Below are 25,391 nucleotides of genomic sequence, written 5' to 3' on the forward strand. Positions count from 1 at the left end.
ATGTCCAGACTAACAAATTTTATTGGACAAAAACATGAGCCATGAGTACGGCTCATGTAATATAATTGTTCTTTTTTTTTCTGGTTCTTAAATTATTATTATTATTATTATTTCTTTTATCTGTCATATTTTGACTTCTTCTAAAGGGGTATTGGGGGGGGGGAGATGAGCGTTTTCCCTTAAATGGATACCTGTGCTTTACAAGTTTTCCTTATTATTATTATTATTATTATTTTAATATAGCCCCATAAACCTGCATTTCCTTCTTTATTCAGAATTTTAAAAAAAACATCTGTATTAATTACATTATAGTCATTTTTCTTTATTAATGTGTATGACAATATGTCTGTGTAATTGTATTACTGTACCTTCATCTTTAACCATGGCAACGGAATAATGCCATGGGGCGTGATTGTTGTGTGTAATTAAGTTGGATTGCTGACATAAATATCTTCATGTGTCTAAAGCCCTGCCCACACTATCAAATTTTATTTGACAAAAACATGTGACATGCCTAAATATGGTCATGATGACATCATATCATGACCATATATAGGCACATCATGACTATATATGGTCATGATGACATCATATCATGGCCATATATAGGCACATCTTGACTATATATGGGCATATGACAGTTTTTTGTCAAAGTTTGATAGTGTGGACAGAACTTAATGCTCTGTCCACACATATCAAATTTACTTTGACAAAAAACTGTTGAATGCCCATATATAGTCATGATGCGCCTATATATGGTTATGATGCGCCTATATATGGTTATGATGCGCCTATATATGGTCAGACATCATGACAATATTTGGCATGTCACATTTGTCAAATAAAATTTAATATTCTGGACAGGGCTCTATTTTGAATGAACGATACTGTACATAACTGGTGTCCATACTGCACATTATAATGGTATTTTGTTTCATCATTGCCATTAAAAATATTAGACTTACATCAGAGTCAGCACCCTTGTCACCTCCTGGACACTTGAATGTTACAAACTCGTGGCATCGCTTGTGAACAACGAAACAACACACTAAAAATAGAACATGGTAAAACAAATTAATGTTGCTATAGAAACCAAGATAATATTGATTGATATATTATTATAATACTAGTGTTTATCAATGTTATGTACAGTAGTTTTTTTGTTTTTTTTTTGACTGTTCATTACTGTATATTGCATTCACTGTACGACTGCATGGTATTGTTAGTTAAAATTGAAAACATGACATTTTTATAAGGTCTGCTTTGTATTGCAACTACAATATTTTCTTTGTCAATGTCATGCATTTTCAAGTTTTTAGAGTGTGCTATTCTATAATGCATCTCGAAAACGTTCCACGCTGTCTATGTGTGTTTGAAATTTTCTTCATATCTATCATTTCGTGATAGTGTTTAAGTTTTAATATTGCTTCATAAAAGTCAATTGAATAAGGCACTTAAAACTTGGTGTAGACTCATCAAAACAAATGTATTAGAATTACTTTAACAAATTAATTTGACTAGAAAATGATCTCAATCATCCATTTCAGATCAAAGACAGTACGAAATGAATTCTCAGAAAGACAGAGTTGCCCTGTACATCAAAATATTCATAGAGTGAAGCAGAGATTATCATATGATTAAGATGGCATCAACGATCTTGAGTATCATTGAAAACGATTGCTTACCACTTACTACATTATTACACATTATCAAGGGAGACGTAAGTGTAGCACTTGAGTGTGAATGCTATGTTTCAATCTTATTAAAATGTTCCTAAGTCCTGTTCACATTGGACTTTTTTAGCACATAAAAAAATCCAATCTGAACAGGCTGCACAACATTCTCTTTGATAATTATGCAAGTTGCATAGGTAATTCAATCAAGCAAATTGTACAGGTAGAATACAGGCTATTTATCAACAGCAGAAAAAGCTGAATATCGTATTTTATGTAATCAATACTTTAATCGGACTTTTTGTGCACCAAATGCTAATAAGGACTTGTCTACATGCGATATTATGATCAAAAGCCTTTAAATCATTATAAAACTAAATTGTTTTATTTTTGTCTTATTGGATATTTATTTGGCCCTTTTAAAAGCAATTCCATTGTATTTGTTTCCAGAATTTAAGAGGGAAGACAACTGGGGAAGAATAACTAATGAACATAAGAGCTGACACCACTGACAGGTTTGGATTTACTGCGGGAGCTATTATCAATCTTGGCATCAAATCAATACCAAGGGATTTTCAGCCATCAGAATTATCTATCCAAGCGTATCGTCAACAAAATTAACCTAATAAAAGTTTACATCAATAAACCAGAAATATCCCAACACAATCATTTTGCAATACAATGCTACAAGCCCACCTGAGATTCGCTACAACACCTGTAAATATTATTCATATCTAAAGGTCAAATCTACATGTATATTTGTCTCGCTGACGGCCGCTAAAATATTGTGCGTTTATAACGCGCCAGTATCCATGGCTGCCTGAGGTGTATTCTGGTTAAATGTAGGAATGATAAGACCAGAACTAATGATTTATTCTTGATTATATACAATAAATAAACAGCTTTAAGATTAATCCCGGTGAGAAAGACTTCAAGAATGCTTTTATATTCTTAGTATCTTTTATTCAAATCACATATAAAATTTTTAAACATAACAGCACAGGCTGAATTACAATATGAATACGTTACAAATTTTGATCACCATAATGGTATTCCTAATGAAGAGAACGTCTGAATTTATGAGCTGCTTCTTAAAGGCAATGGGGATGGGGATGGGGGTACTGTTTCCCTTGATATCACCTAAACCTCATTTACTGCAATATCAATAACATTATTATTAACTGACTACAATTTCACAACTTAAAGTAAAAATGTATTTAGTGTTACGAAGAATTATTGCTAGTGATCTGGTAAAAAAGTTGGATTCACAGTACAAGTTACTGTTTTTTTTTAAATTTCCTCACATCCACAAATTATTTTTTAACTCACATCAGTTAAATTCCTCTCTCAATCGTTCGTGGTTTGGGATACATATGGTATGAATCATATCTATTGCTTCTTTTATTTGCTTTCAATGTGTCTACTTGGTAAAAGTGAGAGAGTAATTTAGCTGTTTTGCATCGACTATTTTGGATAGTTAAAGTTACGTCATGTTAAGTTTCAGTTTGTTGCTAATTTATTTTCCTTTCATGCACTGTTCATCATTTAGATGTATGCCTCAATAATGAAAGTGATTCTTAAAAGGAAAAAAAAACTTTTAAAACCTAGAACTAAAAGGAAAATGACAGAATTAGTAGCATTTTTACATACTACATTCAACAAATCATTAAAAGGCAGCAAACGCTCAGACGTATTTTGAGACAAACTTGTAATCCAACTTAAAGCTGAGACATTTAAACAGAAAATTGAGGTCATATCTTGTGTTCCATAGTACTTGTCGAGAATTTATTGCAGTGAGCAAATTAAGAGTTAAGCTATAAAAAACAAATCTATAAGGCACCTTAACCTAGTTTAGACAATTACATTCAATGGAGTATTTAGCTCATTTGCTTTCCAGAAGCAAGTAACATATTGAATATTACAGCAGTAAAACATTACATTAGATCTTAATGAAGATGGGAAATGCAGATAGATATTATCATCCAGTAAAGATGCATCTTTTTAATAACATTATGAGAATAAATAGTGTGTTCTCATTTCCTATACTATTCAATAGTGAAGTATGTCATCTTTGGATAGTAGGTCCTATAGCATTTGGATTTGTTGACGGCGGCTATACTAGATGTCTGTTGCAGTATGTGATATAATGGACATTATGAGCTTTAGTGAAATCACCTAGCATCTGTTTATTATTTCTTTATATATTCTTTAATTTTCTGAACTGGACTAAAGAAAAAAAAACCAGAGGATCCACTAATTAGTCTTAAATAGACTCCCAGGCTTCTATACAATTGTTGATTATTCATTGTTTATTCATGAAAATAAGTGTTCTACTTAATGTATGACACACCTCATTTTTAATTACCTCGTTTTAATTGGCTGGTTTTAATTCTGATTTTAAGCTGATTGGTCTGTTTTTACACAAATCCTATGTGGTTTTTATTTGCTTCTGTTACTGAGAATACATATTGTAAACATAATTTATGGATGAATGAGATTTTCTCATCAGTATTCTTAAAAATGATCAAATAGATCGAAACGTTGAATCTCAAAGTGTCTCTGTCTCTTTTCGGAGTTACTGTCTTTTTGTTTTATTTAGGACTAAAGCAAAAGAGGGTAAAATGTTTACTGTGGATATCATGATTTACTTATAGATACTGATTCAACAATTCAAAGTGCAAAATAATGTAATAATAATAATAATAATAAGTTTAAGATAATTATCGGAATCTATATTAATATTAAAATGTAATTTTTGTTACCAATTTATGTGATTTCATGTCCTTGACAAAATATAATAATTATGAGGATTGTGATGGAGATGACAAAGACCATGACAATAACATTTATAATATTTTTTGATAACACTGGGTTAGTTATCATATATTTGACTCAGACACATTTTTGAGCCATTGCTTATTATACAGATATTTTACATTTGTCTCAAATTGTAAAATGCATAGAATAATACTAAGAATTTAACTTATTTCAATTGAAAATATATGAGAAACATTAAAATTAAATTTCCATTGGAAGTAAGTGGTTCTTTACTACATTCACAAGCTACCTGTATATAAACAACATCACAACGTCTTTATTGCCATGTTTTTTTTTCAAAATTTTAGGTAATTAAGAACCTTTCACTTTTTTGTAGTTTTACTATATATTTTCTTTCCTTGTATGTTAACATGAATCATGATGTTGTTTATACCTAATAAATTCAATTTGATAACAAGGTGTTGGTAATAAGTAATAAATATTAATAATAGTTAAATACATAAAAAAAATAGTTAATACATATTTACATGATATTGACTGTATTGAAAATATTGACTTTTTTGTAAAATGAGTAAACTTATAACAATGATAGTATTATAATTATTATTTGGACTGAATTTAATACCATATAGTGTAGAAAGCACTGTAATGAGAAAAAAAATATTTAGTTTAAGCGAGGCTAGATCAACGATGATATTTTAAGCTTAAAATGCCAACGGTGTATAGCACAGTAAAAGCTTATAAAATGCCTTGCATGAATACAGAATGAAACGATGCAGCCAGATACTCTTAGATGTGATGTGTATGCATAGGTTTGCACGCTTGACATTTTGTCTGCACAATTTATATATTCTAAATTAACGCCCCAAATTGCAGTGGAAATCTGCAACACTGCGCAAGTGACAGGCAAAATAGAAGATTTATTGATATGACGCCAGCCTAGACAATTGTCTAACATGGCGGGATACTCTGGATTAGGAAAAAATTGACATTGAGGAAAGCACTGATTTTCTAGCTCATATTCTGCATAAGAATTATATTTATTTCTTAAATATTTGAATAGTTTCATCTGCCGGGTTTGCATATTACTCTATTGCATATTATTGTTTTGTTACTGTTTGCTTGGTATTGTACTGTATTATTATATATATTATTATTATAATTTTTCACTTTTAATTATATTCTTTATCTGTTGTTTGTGTTTTGAGTTGTCATGTATTTTATTTTTTTAAAGAGGGCCTCTGATATCTGCTCACCTCCTTGGCTTAGATGGAAGTGTCACCTTTTTTAAGGGTAAATAAAAAATACATATATTAATGAGATTTTGGCTTTTTTTAAATATTTTCCCTTTTTCAATTAATTTGGACAAATGCCTTTCACACCCCTGATGAAAATGCCATTGTGATGATTATTTCATTAACTTATTACCATTAATTATTCTATTCACTCTTCTATATGACTGCAAACAAAACTTATCTTTACAAATGTTGAGAAAGCAAGTACGATTAATTTAATTCGAAGATTCTAATTAGCTTAACCCAGTAACTGACTGTGAACTCACCTTGGCACTGTAAACCTTGTCTTCCAACTACACCCCTGAGAATATAAATAAATCAAATAATTATTTAAAATATTTTTCTTTAATACATAACATGAATGATGGCAGACTTTAATACTTTTCTGAAAATTTCTTTTTTATTATGTGTTTCTTTTATTCTTTTTACTTGTGATAACAATGCTGGGTCACTGAAAGTGTAATCACACAAAAGACAGAAAGTCTATCTCATACAAGAATTTGTTATTTAAAGGTAACATAAACGACGACTTAAATATGCCACACAATTCAATTGAACAATTATTATTGCATACAACTGATCTGATAAGGAACCACAGTAATTAACTAATAGTGATCTATTGGATTTAACAGCCAGCTACAGTATTATGCATAGTACTTTTTTGTAGCACAAGCTCAGAAAATTAGAAAAAAAAAAAAATCTTAATTGCTCATGCTACATATTTTTAAATAGAAATTGTAACTTGCCACCTTTGCCTTGAAACAGGTGTGCACTGAGTTACAGGGAACCTTAAGTCCCTGGCCCAGGATTTATCAATCTCAGCTTAAGTCCCTGGCCCAGGATTTATCAATCTCAGCTTAAGTCCCTGGCCCAGGATTTATCAATCTCAGCTTAGCGAATGTCTTAAGTCAAAAAAAGTTAAGATGTCCCTAATAAATATCTTAAGCTGATTTATTAAACCATCTTAGCAAAATCTTGGCTTAAAAATTGTCTTAGATGGCGCTTCCGTACAGTTGACTTCCTAATTTTAAGCAATTTTTAAGCTAAGCAATATTGATAAATTTGACTTAAGAAAAAAAATGGACTTAAGACGAATTTAAGCTGATTTTTAGTTAGATAAATCTGACCATTGGATCTGTTAATTTGCACTTGCATCTCTTTCAATGAAGCTTCATGAAGCTTCATTGAAACTGCTTCCACATATTGTTGTACTTGTGTTTTGTAAAACCCATATCAATCGAAAAACTTTTGTGATAACCTTAGAATACCCACATCAATATAATTTGCCATACTCCTTTGTATTACACAAGAGCATCAGCCAAGCATAAAAGTTAAATTATCGAACAAAAGGTCGCAGGCAAGACGTTCTTTGGAGCTATGCTGTACCGGACACTAAAGGTTTGCTATAATACTACGGTTGGTTGGCGAATCGGTTGTGGCTTGGAATCCCAACCTTGAGGTCAGTGGTTCGAATCTCGCGCTGTGCAAGTCGCTTTTGTCCTTGGGCAAGGCACCTTATCTACATTTGTTTCTCTTTACCCGGCAGTACAAATGGGTACCTGGTAGGATTTTGTGGCATTGAATGTTCTAGTTTCGTGCGTTAAGTAGCGCATAACTAGGGATACTCCCCAGGGAGCAGAGAGGGTTGCACTTTGAGCTGGTTTGCCGTTGTACGTTATCCACTGACCAGGGGTAAAACGCTCAGCGCCTTTGAACATTCGTTGGAATTGGCGCTATATAAATGGGTATAGTATTGTGTAGTAGTACTGGCAACATAATTAGACCGCTGCTTCCCAATCCTATATTTCCCAGAAGGCCACTTTTCAATCTGATCTGCTACACAGCGACTCGTAAGTTCCCCTCACATACCTTCATGATTGGGGATGTAAAACAGCAGCTACACCCAGATATAAAAAAAAAAATGTCTGGTCCAATCATGGAGGAAATATATTAAGATAGGTCTATATATAATGTATTTCCTCCATGGTCCAATATATTCTTAACTTTAGTTTCTTCTATTTCATACAAATTGTTTATTACTAAAGTATGTACTTAATATGTTTAGTAATCATTTTGTATTGCTGGGATTTGTAAATTAAGATAGTTTGTGCCCTTGATTCAAGCGTGAAATGCTAAATAAATAAATGGCAAATATGGAAATATATTAAGATAGGTCTATATATTAATATATTTCCTCCATGGTCCAATATATTCTTAACTTTCGTTTCTTCTATTTCATAAAATTGTTTTTTACTCAAGTATGTACCGGTATTCAATATGTTTAGTAATTTTTTTTGTATTGCTGGGATTTGTAAATTAAGATAGTTTGTGCCCTTGATTCAAGCGTGAAATGCTAAATAAATAAATGGCAACAATATAAATGCATTCAGAATTGTTATTCATAATATCTGTCCACCATTCAAATTAACTTGGCATTTATTATCAAAATATACGTATTTTATTACTAGCTCTTGAGGAAGAGGTAGGGTATATATAAATGTCCAATGTCTCATAAAATGTGTTTATATAAGTGAGTGACTTGGTAATATCAGGAAATCTGTTGATATCAAAATATTTATTCTAATAATTAAATACAATAAACAATATTAATGATAATACAGAATACTAATACTAATTAAATAGCTTAATTGTATTATCTTCAAATTTATCTTGCTCTAAACAATTATTTTGTTAAAGAGATATACAAGAGATAACTAGTTAATAATCTGTGTTTATATAAGATAAGGTCTTCGTTGGTTGGTTGGTTGGTTCGTTGGTTGGTTGATTGACTGATTAATTGATTGACTGATTGAAAGAATTTTCTATTGGTTATGAAAAAAAGAGAGTACTAAAATATCTTGGACTCAAAGAATGACTAATGAAAAAGTCTTGGAAATGGCAAACACCAAAAGATGTTTACTTAAAGAAATTAGAAAGAGAAAACTAAAATTCCTAGGGCATATTATTAGAAGAGATGGCATGCAAAAACAGCTCCTAGAAGGGAAAAATCAATGGAAAAAGACCCAGAGGCAGACCACACAAGAAATGGTCTGACAACATACAAGAATGGACTGGCATGACATACGACGCTTGTAGCAGGATGTCTAAAGATAGAAACAAATTGAGAGACATTGCAACCTACCTGGCAGGAGACGGTACCTGAACAACAATGAAAAAACATTTCTATGATTTGAGTAAGAATGATTTGCTGTGGCATAAGAAACAAGCCACATAAAAAGTGGATTAATTTTTATCATGCCGAAGTCGGCACAGAATCAATTCAATATCCAACAGGCAAAGAACTAGGTGTAGTTTTTAATACTTCCGTACATACCATGTTAAAGAAAACTGATTTTAGAATAAAGTTTTTTATTTATACTGACCATTTACACTGTTAACTCATTAACATAGAATTTCTAGTGTTACAAAACAAATTTATAGCAAAAAGGTTCTTTAAGGAATGACTTCCTTTGGCATAAGAAACATGCCACATAAAAGGTGGTTTAATTTTATCATGCAGAAGACAGCACAGTATCAACTCCATTTCCAGCAGGCCAAACTAGGTGTAGTTTTTAATCCTTATCTTCTGTAATCTCATTACTGTACAAGAACTCATGATTTTGAAATTATTATTGTCATCTAAACTGACCGCTTAGTTCATTAACATACACTTTCTAGTGTTAACTACTACTTTCATTATTAAATGCATATGTATATACAGCTGTTTGTTTCCTAAACGCTATTACAAAGTTCACAGGTCAAAAACTTTATTTACTTGTTCTGATGAACAATTCACTATCGCAAATTTTGTCAGTAAATTCATTTTGTAATATTCACAAGTGGTCAGTTAATATAAAAAAATATCATAATTAGAGAAAAAAATAATAACCCTGTAATTGCAAGATTTGAACCCTGGATTCTGGGATTGGAAGGCAGGCATCCCACCATACTACCATACCATTTACCAAGCTAGAGCTTAAAGGCCTGTTTACAGGTCAATGTTAAAAAGCTAAAAAGCAATTGTTCATACAGAAAATAAAAGCAATAAAATGTTTTCACACTAGCATGATTCAATGATCATTTTACGGTGTATACGATAAAAAAATATTTTCACAAGTCTATCAAATGACGTCATAATCATGGGAAAACGATGAAATCTTAGTAGTACTAACGATTTTATCGTTTTCCCATGATTATGACGTCATTTGATTTGTGAAAATATTTTTTAATCGTATACACGATAAATCGTTATCGAATCATGCTAGCGTGAAAACTTCTCTTATTTCTTTTATATTTATATTTCTTTTATTTCGTATTTGAACAATTGCTTTTTAGCTTTTTATCGTTGATCGATCGTCATAGCGTAAACATGTCTTAACGGTGTTTTTGGAGTTTTATTGTGGTATAAAAGCCTGAAACATGTATTTCTACTTTGCTAAAGCCGTATTTAGATGTCATACCATTTTTCCTCATCAAGTTTGTATGTCCATTGAGAAAGCCATATATTGATATAAATAGATCAATTGTAGCTGTAAATGAGCAAGCAAAAAACAGCAAACTCGTTAGACCACGGTATAGCTGGTCTGAAGCCCATTATCTACGTCACGATAACTATAGCCAGCTAGGTAATACAGCCAAAATATTTTAAAAGTATGTTTCTCATTTGGCTTTTATTTAAAGAAAAGGATGCCATTAAGATGGCCACACGCACGGGGTTGCATGTTTAGGTGTTTGCAGGCCTGACATGATCTACGAAAACTAATTTTCTTATGGAAGTGGTTGTATTTTTCTGAAATTTAGGATTTATCTTGTGCAAACAGTAAAATGAATGTAGCAGCACAGCTTACTCAAGTATGTTTGAGTATTACGTGGCTACCTGTAACAAAATTTTGTATCGGAGCACAGAAAAACGAGCTACTCCACAAGTATTTTATTGTAAATTGGAGCATAGTCTCAGCTGACCTCAAATGATAATGTATCTGAACCACTTGTCATATTTAATGCCACGCTCACTAATATCACTCCATGATGCAGCATAGGTTGATGGAATGACAAGCAAGGGACATACTAACAGTAAGACGTACTGGGAAAAGTGTAGATAAATGTATTAGTGAGAGGCAAAACTTATGATAAAAGATATGAGATGTGGTAGATAATTAATATTTAAGAATGAGAAGAGTTATAAGGTTTTAGATATGTACATGTAACATCAAAACAAGAATATGTTAAGAGTTGCTGCAGTATCGCTTACAAGACAATTGATTATTTATTTCGTTTTCAGTGTAGGAAAGCCCGCTCAGTAAAATCATGCTCGTCTGTTGTGCCCCAACTACACATTTAAAAGACTTTTTGATTAATAACATAACTTACATGAAATCTTACCTGCTTTAAATTAATTAATGTATACAAACACAAATGATACAATTTTGATCATATTATTTCTATATTTAGAGAATTCTCTCCAACCAAGAGATTAAATTGGTACCTGGTAGATAGTAAATTATTTATAATGGCAACGATCTACGTTAATTAAATCCAGGACATGATTAGGGCCTACTACATCATAGCTGGAAGCCTGTGTATGCTTATTCTGTATAAATAAAACTGTCACAATAGATTATAATTAATATTTAAACAACACATAAATCAACATTTGGAAAATAAAAAGCGTTTAATAATAACATGCAATATTGCTTATGTAGGAAATGGTATGAAATCAATTTTAATTTATACACAGAAATAATTCAACTTGGCATTCTAGAGTCGGTAATTAAATATGACTTGCAACGTAAACATACCCGCTATAAAATGGTCCGGTCCTGATTAATGAGGATATTTGATATGTATAGTGGAGTACATCATCGTTTGATGATAATCATTTCAAAAAACAGATTACAATTTAAATGAATGATAGCTTACAGAATGCTATTAAGATTAGCATATTGCACGTACATGAAAAACTTGACCATTCTCATGTACATGTTATCATCAAATTAGTATAGACATCATGATTGAGAACATTACATTTACTTATTAATACTGGTACTATAAATGGGTGGCAATGTGACAAGGCGCAGAGGCATACTCCAGTCCTACCCAATTGGTCCTTTTAAATATTAATTTTTCTTTTTTGTACAATTCCAGCTGCTTTCCTGATGAACAGCAGCAGCTGCAATGCAGTGCCAGCACCCACTAACGGAAACATTGTACTTTTATACCGCTCTTATGCGAGGAGCAGAGCGAAATCAACATATAACTACAAGAGTGATTTTAATTTGAAATATTAAGAAAACGAATAAAAACTAATTGAAAAAGCCTAGAACTGATTCAATATTAATTTTGCTTTCATAAAGAATCCAAATCTTTGGCTTTAGGGTGAAAGATCATTAAGTAACGACGAACCACGATACATATGGAATTAAGATTATTTGAGTACTTAAATGAATCATGATGCCTTAAAGACTAAGGATCAACATGCTCTTCTTAAGAATGTAAGATAATTAAGGAATTGAAGCTATTAAGGAGTACGATTCAAGGAATTAAGATTCATTTTAGGCCATAATTTATACACAAACATGTATTCAAGCACTATGACGATTCTTAGAATTTTGATTCTTGGGATTAGAAAGAATCTGAAATCAAATTACCTATTTGATGTTCAACGAAAAATATCAACTTTTTTTGAACTAACTACGTGGTGCACCGCAAGCATTTAATGTATTATTTCTTTGCCATGCAAACCTTCAAACAATACCACCTATGAATTCCAATACTATACTCTACAGTAGGTGTACGATTTGTTTTTGTCGTTTTGCATTAACTATATTTTACATATTCGCCAATTCCTATTTAATCAAATTTCTTAAAAATTCTCTTGGCAACAAAAATACTAATTTTGGCACCAATGGCGTTCCATATTTGCTTGCTGTTTCATAGTATACTATGTTTTTTTGGCTTTCTTGACATCCAAGTTCAACAACATAACAAGTTTCTCAACATAAACCGACGCTGTTGGCGCTCTCCGAAAATAGCTAATACTAGGAGATCAATTAGACTTGTGGCAAGTCTAACAAGTTGCATGTAATATAGAAGTTGTGGCATGATGTATCATTTATCATTAATTACCTCAAAATTGTACTTAAGTGTAATTTGTTAAACTTATGTATAATTTACTTAAGTGAAACGCATGCCATAGATGCACAGTGCATGCAATACACTTTGTTGATTGATAAATTGAAATATAAATAATTAATGTTGATACTTATAATTCATATATCAAAAACAACAGCAGTAACAAAGATATTAAATAATTTTTAATCTTTATTATTTAATATGTTATATTGTTTATTCCACCTATAGTATTGACAATCAAACTTACATGTACATGTGACAATATACCAAGTGTGCCAACAGCCAGCAATAATCGGGGCGGATCCAGAGATGTCCAAAAGGGGGACGAAAGGGGGTGCCAAAAATAGGGCTGACCGACAAAATACTACCCTGGGGATCCGGAAGGCATGCCGCTGCTAAATTTTTGTGTTATAGATGCTCAAAAATAACCTCTGAGTCATTTTGGCGATCAATTTTTTTCTTTTTCTTTCTTGCTCTCTTTTTTTCTCTTGCTAAAGGGGGACCGGGGCCGGGCCAGCCCCCACCTAAATACGCCCCTGACAATAATAAGATGTAACATGGCCAAGTCAAAAAAAAGTAGTTAGAGACAGAGACAAGAGACTAGTAATTTTCTTTATTTGGCACAAAACCATTATTTTTACTATCCATTTCCTAAAGGATATAGATTAGACTATTATTTCAGTCTAGCTAAACCCCATTATTAGAGCTTCTCCTCAGCATCAATACCTAGTGTATTTGGTGGATATTATCTCATTGATCGGATTATACAGTGCCAGGCAACTTTAATTGTAATTGTAATTTCTACTGGCACTGGATGGTCTGATAATGAAGCTAGCAGAGCATGACCAGGAATAATGGCAGGTGAATATTCAAAGAAACAGTTGCCACCACACAAATTTAACATCTGTTTTTGATCACACTAAAAAAAATACTAACCTAGCTCTATGTAATACTATAATTGTAGAAATAACATTAACATCAGGGGCATACGCCAGTTCCGGCCTGTTGGAGGAGGTGCGAAAACTGAGAATGCAGAAATTGATCCCTATTTCAATGAAAACATAATGATCATAGGGTCTATTTATTATCTTAACCCACTGAGTGGGTGTGGCACCCCCTAGCCCATGCCCATTAACATAGCATACAGTACTGCACTGCCAGACTGGGATACATCCAAAACCACCTCAAATTTGCACAGAAAATTACAAGGAATATAAGTGCGCAGAATTGTTAACTAAAGTACTGAGTAATAGGCCATGGGGTGAAAATCCTAATGTTCAGTCCCGTTCCGAAATTTTCCTAATACTTTCACTCATTATGATAATTATTATAATAATATTTAAAAGCACCAAAAAAAAGTTCGACCGTCAGAACTCACAGAGGTCAAGAGAGTGCCGGTATTGTGACCTACAACTCTGAAAATAAGGAATTCCGGAAGCATAAAGGAATGGGAATGGTGAATTCCATCTTTAAACAGGACGCCCTGCTCCGAATACAAGGCGAGATTGGAATTGGGCATACACGGTACTCTACGGCTGGAGCATCATCGCTGATCAATTGCCAACCATTTGATGTTGATACAATTCATGGAAGAATCGCAGTTGCCCACAATGGAGAGTTGGTCAACAAAGCTTCATTGAGAAAGCAGGTGAGATAGTTAATATCTGTCTCTTATACACATCTAGATGTGTATAAGAGACAGGCCTAGGAACGTAATAAAACGGTAATTTTCTTAAAATTGCAGAAGATATTTTTGTCGAACTTTTTATATTTGATTCAATACATATTACTTAACTATTGTAGGCCTAAATTTTTTATTATGAAAAGATCGGAACGGAATTCGTTTTCTAGACGTCTTTTGAGCTTCACCCCATGGCCTATAATACACTGTTTGTGTATGGAGACAATCCAAGGCCAAATTTTTGGCAAAATCTGCATGCATCTGCATACAAAAAATGTATTAAAAATGATTGAGTGACGACTGTTTTAGATTTCAGCTTCCATCACATATATACGCTGATATTTAATGTTTACAATATACAGATCTCCGGTTGGCGGTGATGGTGTAAAGCCCATACATTGTTTTGGGTGCTAGCTTGGTGTTATTGTTTTTTGTGCTTTTTTTTTTTGCTGCAATATTGTAAAGCGCATAGAGACCTCGTTTATTTGCGCTATATAAATCCATCTATTATTATTATATAGGTATAAAATGCATCTGTGCAAGACCATCCTGATTATTTTTGGCCTTGAGTGATAGTAAATCCACTTATTGTGTATACAAGTAGTATACCACCAATGCAATTTATATGATTCACACATCAGGCTCATAACAACAAATATTTGATGCTAGGTAGTCAAAAACCAAAATCAAACAAAATGTATGTACAAAAAATAATCTAATAAGACATTCCTCCATGGTTTAATATATAAAGCAACATGTTTGTCTTGTGAAAAGGATATCTGCCTAAACAGTGCATATTAAATATGCTAAAAAAAATGGTTAAAGATTCTTAAAAACTATTAAAACAAAAATTATTGCTGCCTAGTGTGTTAATGTGTTGTTTACAAACTGTACACGCACTCTTTGTGACCTGACGACCTTTAATATCTGTCAGTTGAATGACTCGTCGGGAACAACAAATTACATGATAGTGTTTTATGGATGCTCGCGCACGAGCTTGGCGCAAGGATGCCTATCAAAGGCGTGCTGTAATAATGTCGCGCTTATCCACTAAAATGAGACTGTCGTGGGGTCATTCGCTATCATTTCACCTAATGTGCACTCTACAAAGTCATAAATGTCAACGACAAAACAACAACGCTGTCTAGATATCTATATCTACAGTAAATTTCAATGGTGTCAAGAACAAACTATACATACAATGGCTATCAATGCTTAACCTTTCCAACTCAAGTGAAAGCCAAACCTTGAATTATTAGAAAACTATACAATCCAAAAAAAAATTAATGGGATCACACCACTGATCTCTACTATAATAGCTGGATTGCCCATCGGCCAATCCTTGTACAAAAAAAAAGCGAGGCCACTGATGCCATGTTGGAGTGCCTAAGTGGCGTACCAGTTTAGACAAGTTTCTTTTGGCATTTGTTTAAATTATTGTTACAATTCTTGCAATAATTTTCAATAATATGTTTAACGTAAGAATTTTTGTATGCAGTTTACAAAAGCACGAGCAAAGTCGTGTTACTATAGAGACGTCGATCACTAACAACGCAAATAACTTCACTTGCGTTGTTTTAAACTGCATAAACAGTCACGTCAAGTGGTTAGATCATTACTTTAAATTTAAGATTATTATTAAAATGTTTTGCAAGAATCATTACTCTTAACAATAATTTAAACAAATGCCAAAATGAAACTTATCTAAACTGTCATTTAAACCCTCTAAACATGACAACCAGCCAATGAGATCAGTCTGTGGTTCACACCCAAAATCAGCTAACTTAGGTCATGATTTAATTATCAAAATCATCTTAACAATTTAATAGCAAACAAAAGGTTTCATGCCAAATCAAGAGCTCTGAAAGAAAACTATTTGACTTGAACTTAATGTCATGCTTGAATTATCACAAAATTTTTGCGGGTACACAGACAATGAAACACCTACGTATATCTTACCATATTCTCCGAATTTAACATCACTCCTTTCAAAATCAGACAAAAACTTTCTATTCAAGTTTACTTGTAATGCTGTTCAATCAAAGGATTGCCCTTTTTTACCTAAGTGGCAAGTCCAGAAATTTGAAATAGAGGGGGTGCCTACAGCGGTACTTTCACAGCCCACCATGTTTAAGGTTGAGGTGCTTATTATTATGGCACAGAAATGGCACTCTCAGAAATTTAAATATAATTTTCTTACTTTTCTCCCTACTTTTTTATAATTTTGAAAAATTTAGGGATAGGGATGACAGGGCTGGCTAAGTCCCCTCCCCTTGAATCAGCCACCCACTGTTCTATTTGAAACATGACAATCTTAGCTTTTATTCAACGCTAGCACCTCCCGATTGCAAATACATTCCACACTCATACCCACTCAATTCATCTCGCTCATTAAAACTTAATCTATTTAAATACTTCCTACACAACTGATAGCAAGTGTGTAAAATTAAAACTCAAATCTTCTGCCAATTTATAAGTATGCAGGTGTACTATTTGCTCTTAATCTCTTGGATGACCGTACAGTAGAGTCCTTGCCCTATTATTTGAGTTTTGTGTATTATTGTATTGTTTATTCAGATGCCCTTGATGGCACAGTTGCAATCATGTTGCAATCAATATTGAATTGAATTTTGTATCTTTGGCCAGTGCATCTCATCCATGCTCTCTTTCCAGCTAACAGTGGGTACCTGGTAGGTTTGTGTACCAATGCTCTGTGCCATGCAATGGTGCGTCCTCTGAAGGTGGCTGCTCTCTCTTGACAGCATGGAAGTTCATCCCGGGATCACCCAGGTTTCTGATGCATGAAATTCCACCAAATAAATCATGCAGAAATGGAGACTAGTGTACAGAGAATACACTGATAAGGATTACAAAGATTTTATGATTATTCTCTCTACACTTGATTTAATCTGTATTCATAATGCTGTATTGGAAGCCCATCCCATGGACTGGCACCTTACTGTTGAGTACAAGCACCATTATATTTGTCAATCCAAGACAATGAAAAATCTTAAAAAAATATTTTATTTACTATCACTTTGAATTGCAGATCATTATCAAAATAGGACACTCTACTATGTATTATAATAATGATAATAATAATAACAATAACAATAATAATAATAATAATAATAATATATTATCAGGAGATAGATCTATCTCGAATTTCGGACCCAAACTGTGGAATAACCTACCTATTTATATTCATAAATCATCTACACTCGATTCATTTAAAAAAAGTCTTAAATTAAATTTACAACTTTAATTAAAATGCCTGGCGACATCCACGGGGGACATGAAAATGAAACTGTGTGACTTTTTGCTGTATGTTTTCATTTATGTTTGATTGTGATGTGTATTGTTTAAATTTTGTTGTAATATGTCAAAGCGCTATGTAAATAGCGCTTAATAAAAGGAATAAATAAAATAATATACACTGTAATATATTCTGACCCAATTTATCTCTCTACTGCATGCCTAAACTCTGTTATAATGTGAAATTTCTGAGCTGCCATTTTTAATTGCTCCTTCATACAGCATGTATCATCTCATTGATGATTAATATCTACTGCGCTATATACTGTAGCCTAAAACACCACCATGTGGGTAAACCACTTTCATATTTAATCCATATCATGTTGAATAGTTTCATTATCAAAACTGAAAATTCAATGTACAATATCAAACTTGAAAATTATTTAACTGCACAAAAATTCAAATTGGCAATATCTCAGCTACAAAGCAGTCACAAAGCAATTAACAGTCCAAATATAAAAATACATTGTAGAAAGTATACTGTCTCTAAACTACTGAATGACATTTTACTACGGACATAATTAGGTGTAGGCTACGTACTGTGATACAGATTAATACAGTGTTGAGTATGGTTGGTACTATAAATAGAAACTTCATTCTATTATGTCTACAGTAATATTAAATATCGGAATAGTTCTCACAATTCCGCTCCCCTTAGGTCTGGTAAAATATACGCCTAGATTGTATTTTATTAGAGCACTGTGCCCTCGACTCATTATTATAGACTTTATTTTATTAGAGTATTGAAGGTTTGAATAATGAGATTTGGATTGATTACACATCGTTATATCGTATCTGAGATGATATAAAGCACTTGAAAAATAATGGTTTCTGAAATTTGTTCAATTGGTTAGTTTGTTTATTTAAAGTTTTATTAGTTTTCAATTTAATAATAATAAAATAATAATAATAATTAATAATAATAATAATTTTCAATTTAATAATAATAAAAATAATAATAATAATAAAATAATAATAACAATAACAACAATAATAATAATAATAATAATAATAATAATAATAATAATAATAATAACAATAATAACAGTAATAATAATAATAAAACACAGTGCATATTATGGGGACCTCTATGCACTTTAAACATAAATATAATAATATAGTAATAGTGTCAGATTTACTGTATATAGCACAAAATGCTGGAGCTTTGATGCACTTAACATTAAATATATATAAAAAATAAAGAGAATTTACGCTTAACTGCAAGCTTAACTCGTAACCTAAATATAAAACATGCACTCAAAATAAGACAAAAAAAATGGACTAAGAGAGAATTTTAAATTAAAATAAAATATTTTCATTGTATGGAATGTTCCTATATTCATTTTTATATAGAGCAGGTCAATAAAAGGTCTTTAAATCAGAAAAAATATCAGTTTTATTTTATTTTTATATAATTCCTATTTGGATAGAGGTATAACGGATGATGAAATGAGCAATTCTATGGTTTAATTGAATTTTAGAGAATTATCCAGATTTTATCAGATAGAAGATGTCATTATACATAATTGAAAGAATATCATTACTATGAACACTCTGTGTTGTTAGACATAATTGTACTTTCCATCAATGTCATATATATTGCCAGTCTTGTAGTACTACTAGAATGTACTTGGCTGTTGAAAGCTAATGTTTGAAAAAAATCGATAGGTAAATTGTTACTTGGGAATCAAGCAAAACCACATACCACATAGACAGGCCTGTAGCCTGGGGAGATTTTATGGTTCGAGCAAAATCTCCTTCTAGAGAATCCCCTCTTTTCTGGTGAATCCCCACTCCTCCCCCCCCCCCTCCCACATCTTTTCTGGCGAACCCCCCTGAATGAGTCCTCCAACCCAAATAATGCACTGTAATCTGGAGACAGGAGAATTTGCAGGTGAAGGGCACCCACATTCCCACTAATTAGTGAAAAGCACCCTCAACGTCGAAATTTTACGGGCCGTACGTTAAAAATTTCGTGGTTGTACTGTGGGTACAAACATATCTAGGCCTAGCCTAGTCCTAGTTTTTGAAATTTGGGAGAACTTGAATAAATTCAGGAGACCGGGAGATAGCATGAAAATTCAGGAGATTCCCGATTGAATCAGGTGGATTGGAACCTTTGGTTTTGCTGCATAGCTTTTTAAAACAGAATTGCTTTTATAGTCAATATTTAGAACCATAACACAAAAAAAAATCGCTCTGGCTTTCCCACCACACCTGGGTCCTTGAGTGGGTCCCTGCACCCCATGCCCAAAGAACTTCCCTCCCCCCTCCCCAACCTTGAAGAACCTGGCTATGAGCCTAATAGAAGTAGATTCTATTTGACAATGAAAACCACAATAATGATAACCTGTGTCCTCCTTTGACTCAACTGCATTTGTTACATTCTATAGAAACGTTGGTATAGCTCCTGTGCAGTGTGTAAGCATGAGTCGTCCACAATATTTAATTAAATTTTAAGATGGACGCGGCTATTACAGTTTCCAATTTTAATATAATTTGCGAACTGATTTAATATATACATAATATCCCATTTTTGAAATTACAAATCTTGTGAATGTTCGTTATGTAGACGTTCACTTAAAAGTTGTGATGACGCAGCAGGAGCATTGCTCCATCTGAGTACAGCGACATGCGATGCCATAGAAATACGATAGTTCTAGACAAGTTCTTTGCATTATTACTATACTTGTATTAAAAAAAAATAATATCGAATGGCCCAGATAGGCAAAGAAGAAGTGAACGTTGGAGAATAATGAAAAACTAAGAAATATATATGCATAATGCTGTGCAATTTAGGCAGCAGTATTGTATACTGAATAATTAAGCCCTATTATTACTAGGTAGGCCTACTCGAAGTTTGTGAACCGATAAAAACGGAAGAAATCGTCTAACTGGGCCATTCGGTACTATTTTGTATGGATACAAGAATAGAAATAATACAAAGAACTCGTCTAGAATCGTCCTAATCCCATGCATTACAATGGCCTGTCGATAAGCTTAGATGGAGCGATCCACCTGCTTCGCGATCACAAATTTAGTTTAGAAAGTCTACGTAATGAGTGCGCACGAGATCCGATATTTCAAAAATGGGATATTATGTAACTGAACTAAACTAAACCAGTTCTCAAGTTATACAAAATTGGTAAAGTTCTCCTTTAAGATTGTAGATATAAAGCTTCTCAAGATTGAACTTAAAAATGACTGTGAGTAGGCAGGGGTGGATTCAGTAGGGGCAAACCCCCCTCCCCATTTTGCCACTCAATTTTAAAATTTCAATGCATATTAATGTTATGTGCTACCTACTTATTTATTCTGAAACTGTTTGGAATTTACTGGTAAGTGCACAAAGAACAGAGTCGGTAAGTAAATTCCATTCAGGAATAAATCTTTGGGTAGAGACCTGACTTGGCTATTAACAAACTTTATCAGGTTTGAGATAACTCGCACTTAGCATAGTCAATAAAAAGAGCTGCCACAGTGCCGTCGACGAGTTTACTCGTTCCCTAATATTTTCTTACTAATTTATTGCACATAATTTTGATGATACTATATATGACTAGATAAAATTCAAAAAATCATGTTTCTAGATTATAAACAATTGTTTTGGCAAACGTGAAGGAACCTTAATATAAAGTAAGGTCTGTAATAGTCAACCTGTTAACACTAATATCTAATTTATTTATATCGAGGAAGTTATTCACAATGAATTTGGTAACAAGGGATATAATTTGACTCAAGCATGTAGGAAGTAGTTAAAATTGAATCTGCCATTCTGTGGCTCAGATCCAAATTGTCATCATTCCTATTTTCCATTAAGATCCCTATACAAACCTGTTGAATGGTGTTATTTGGCTACTGGGCCGGAACTCAGGGGTTGGGGGGAGGGGTGCACATAGTGCGACTGCACCACCGTAAATAATAATTGTTGTATTGTATGTTGATATGAATTATTGGTAAGATTTTTAAGGTATGAGAGTGCAATTTCCAGGCGTAGATCCACACCTTCACACTGTTCACCATGGCAAAGATCAGAATGTGGGAGATAAAATATTAAAAAAAAATATAAAGTGATTGCATTGCCTGGTGATCTGGCGAACTCCAACTCTTTCCGTCAGAAATGCCACTTACCTAAACCAAAGACAAAAATATACAATGCAACAATTATTGCATTGTCTAATTATTAATCAAAAAAGGATCATAATTCAATCGGCTGTGCGATGTGATGTACTGTAATAACGTACACTGTTAGGTGTTTTTTTTATTTTCATTATTATTTTGATTTATGTCACAATGTACGGTTAATCAAAAATCATTCACAGGGAGGATATACATGTGCATTGGTTCTAATAACCGTACTTTATTATGTTATTCCAAAATTACACTAAAGCAAAAACCTATTATTTTAATTATTACTTTTTAATTAATGAATTATTATTTCATTGTTATAACAAATGCTTTAAAAAAAAATTAAAAAAAATTCTGTGATTTAAAAATCTTAAATGTTTACATGTCGTGATTTGGAAAACGCAATTTATCTATTTTTTAAGTTTTTGGCTTGGGAGCACCCTGTGGATGCAATCTATCATGGGAAGTGATCGTATACTCCAAACAATTTTTAGAAATATGAAATAATTATTATGCTTATTTAATTACTTTTCCAGCTGGTATAGGTACAACATTACCAAGTTTGTTTATGGTCAGAGTACATTTAAAGAATTGCATTATTATTTTTTCCTTTAAGAATTATAACTTAAAGTTGTGGTCATAGATGAATTTTAAAACCATATTATTAACTACGATTATTAGGTTAAACTTTCCATGTCGGCGCGTGCACTGAAAACATAATTTTTTTTTAAATTGAATCTAACATGTGTATAATAATATTCTCCTAATAAACAATTGAAGAATGGACTTCCTTTGCTATGGTTATATTAGACTGTAATATTATTAAAGAAGACCATTCAACAAACAACATAAAATAAAATTCCCACGTCGTGTGACAAAGTGTTCTCCCTTATGTTGTGGTCATATTAGAATGTAATATCATTAAAGACCATTAAACAAACAACACGAAACATATCAACATTTTAGGTTAAACTTTCCACTTCCGTGCATGCATATAACGTAAACTTTGGATATATATTATCATCACAGTTTGGAATGTACCACTCATATAAATTGCAGATAATTACTGTTGTCCGATTGTGTGCATTGAAAATGTGACGACGAACTTCGGCCACAGCCCTCGGTTGACATTTCACATCAAAGGGCCTGTTGAGTAATCTTGCACAGGAGCCTGTAATTACCTAGCTATAGGCCTCTTCCTCCTCCTTATCCTCATCATCATTATCATCTTCATAATTATCAATTGTCCATAAAAAATTGTGGAAAAAACTATGAAAAACAAAAAACAAAACTTTCCCAAGGAGGACACTCTGGATCAGCACCTGAGAGGTCAATTATTCTCACAATTTTCTGCCCTCAGCCCCAACCATGGTGGGACTAATGTGGTGTATACTTTCACGCACCCCCAACCACCAAATCCTGCATCCGCCCCAGGGCTATCATTTATTTTTATTCTATTGTTTTTCTAAGACATTTGTCATTCACAGGTTAATACTTGATTTACAGTACATATAAGAGGCTTTCTTTAAACACCAATCATATCAAACATTTATACATAACTACATTAAATTAAATGTTAAAATTCTCATACTCCACACTTCGTCTGAGTTTTCCCTTTGATTAGTCAGACAGAGATCATGATCTTGTTGCACGTTTTGAGGATGCTGCTTCATCCTCATATCTAGTGGCGTAACAAAGCTCACAATCTTTAAGATGGCATCCTTTTTTCCTCTTTGAATTCCCTGTAGTAGTAGTTTTCATCCATCATGACATTTGAAAAATTTGGTATTGAAAATTCACCTACCAAGCTACATTTTGAAACTAGAATGTTTAAAGTCAAGTTTTAAATAGTGATACTTAAACGAAATATTATACCATATCTGTTTGAATAAATGCCATTTATTGTTGAGAAGGGTTTTTAAAGGGGAATTTATTCGAGGGAGGCGTTAATTGTTTTTGTGTGTAAAATGGATCCATATACTCAAATAAATGCCCTTTAATTTCACTGTAAATGTGAAACTACAAGTCACAATTAATGTCAAAATGTGTTAATATGTGATCATAAAGACTTTGATCCCAACCAGGTTCAGATTTTAAATGTAATTCTACTGGAACTTGATCAATAATTAGAACAACACTCAATTTGGAGTAGCACATTAATAGAAAGTCTTGCAATTGATGTTGCTTCCACTAGATTTAGGGGGAGTGGGGGCGTCTAATCGAGAAAAAAATTAACAACTAAATGCATTTTTTTCCAAGGGACCTAAAAGATTGTCAAAAATCACCAAATTTTAGTCTCCTCCCAGAACGTAAAAACCAGATGTCCTCCTAGACACCCTGACCCATCCCTTGGTTTCTTGCTCCATCGCAAAAAAAATCTTTACTGTACTGTCTGATTGATGTTACTATGTCACAGATTGCAATTACCATATTAATTTGAATAGGGCCTATATGCTCAGCTTTGAATAACATCCCCTTCAATTAAATACCCTATAATAATCATCTAGGGCCTAGGCCCTATTACTTTTAGACAACAATAAACAACAGCCAACTAATGGCCAATTGATCGATCTGTTGTTTTGTCAAAATCATTCTTTGGCAAATCTATTGGTGGGCCTGCAGGTTGGCCCGCCAGCTAAAATTGTTGGGTAGGCCTACTTCGCCAACCGGGCCGGCCCACTTTGTTCCTCTGCAAGCAGGCGTCACTGGCTCTGCCTCCCTACTAGGCCTAGGCCTAGTTCCCTTTCTCACCATGCTTTCACCAATTCCTACATCCTCCTCCAGCGCCCTGTGTCACTAGACACCTGTAGAATGTTTGCCCTTCATCACACCCGCTGTGCTAGCTAGATAAATATTAAATGATCTACCATATACGTACCAAATGAAGTCCTTGCAGTGACTGCAGAAAGTGGGTTGTTTGAAGTACCGCGCGATAAATTCGTGATCCTTCACTTGATGTACATTTTTCTGTCGTAAAGCTCCGCGTCTTGCGAATCCTTTCGGCTTATTTCCAGAATTCGACATGATTGTAATTTACTGATATCCCATAGGCCTATATACTATTTAACGCCAACAAAAATGTAGAGATTTTGAGCCAAAACAAGGCCTAGTAGATAGTGTTGTATTCGCTGTGTACCTTCGACCGGTTCACTGGATGTTGTTGATATAACAACCTTTCTCGTTGTGAATTGAACGATGGGAACGATACTCAGCACATCCTAGGAACCTGCATAACATTTACCTGGTAGAAAAATCACCGGGGAAGTCACGATTATCTTCAAAGGGGGTATTTCACACTCATTCGCAAACATGAATTCTACACAAATAAAAAAGAAAATCCACAAAAATAATACCAAACCATGTTCTAAAGATCTGTTTACATTTTTTTTG

At 33.1% G+C, this 25,391-nt stretch overlaps 1 protein-coding gene and 1 long non-coding RNA gene across 2 annotated transcripts; one reads left to right on the forward strand and one right to left on the reverse strand.

The window, feature by feature from the left end:
- Positions 1-848: 848 nt before the first annotated feature.
- LOC117102436 (protein kinase C-like) lies at positions 849-25,391 on the reverse strand. Its single transcript, XM_033242698.1, has 3 exons — positions 24,880-25,391; positions 6,013-6,047; positions 849-1,048 (listed from the first exon to the last, which is right to left on the reverse strand). Exons 1-3 carry the CDS (start codon positions 25,023-25,025, stop codon positions 849-851), a joined length of 381 nt encoding a protein of 126 aa, XP_033098589.1. The 5' UTR covers positions 25,026-25,391.
- LOC117102437 lies at positions 1,556-2,963 on the forward strand. The gene is made up of 2 exons (XR_004444415.1): positions 1,556-1,720; positions 2,124-2,963. It is a non-coding gene; the product is annotated as an uncharacterized LOC117102437 (long non-coding RNA).

Source organism: Anneissia japonica, unplaced genomic scaffold (assembly GCF_011630105.1).
Source record: "Anneissia japonica isolate Jap-2015-1 unplaced genomic scaffold, ASM1163010v1 scaffold284695_len391863_cov200, whole genome shotgun sequence".
Classification (NCBI taxonomy): domain Eukaryota; kingdom Metazoa; phylum Echinodermata; class Crinoidea; order Comatulida; family Comatulidae; genus Anneissia; species Anneissia japonica.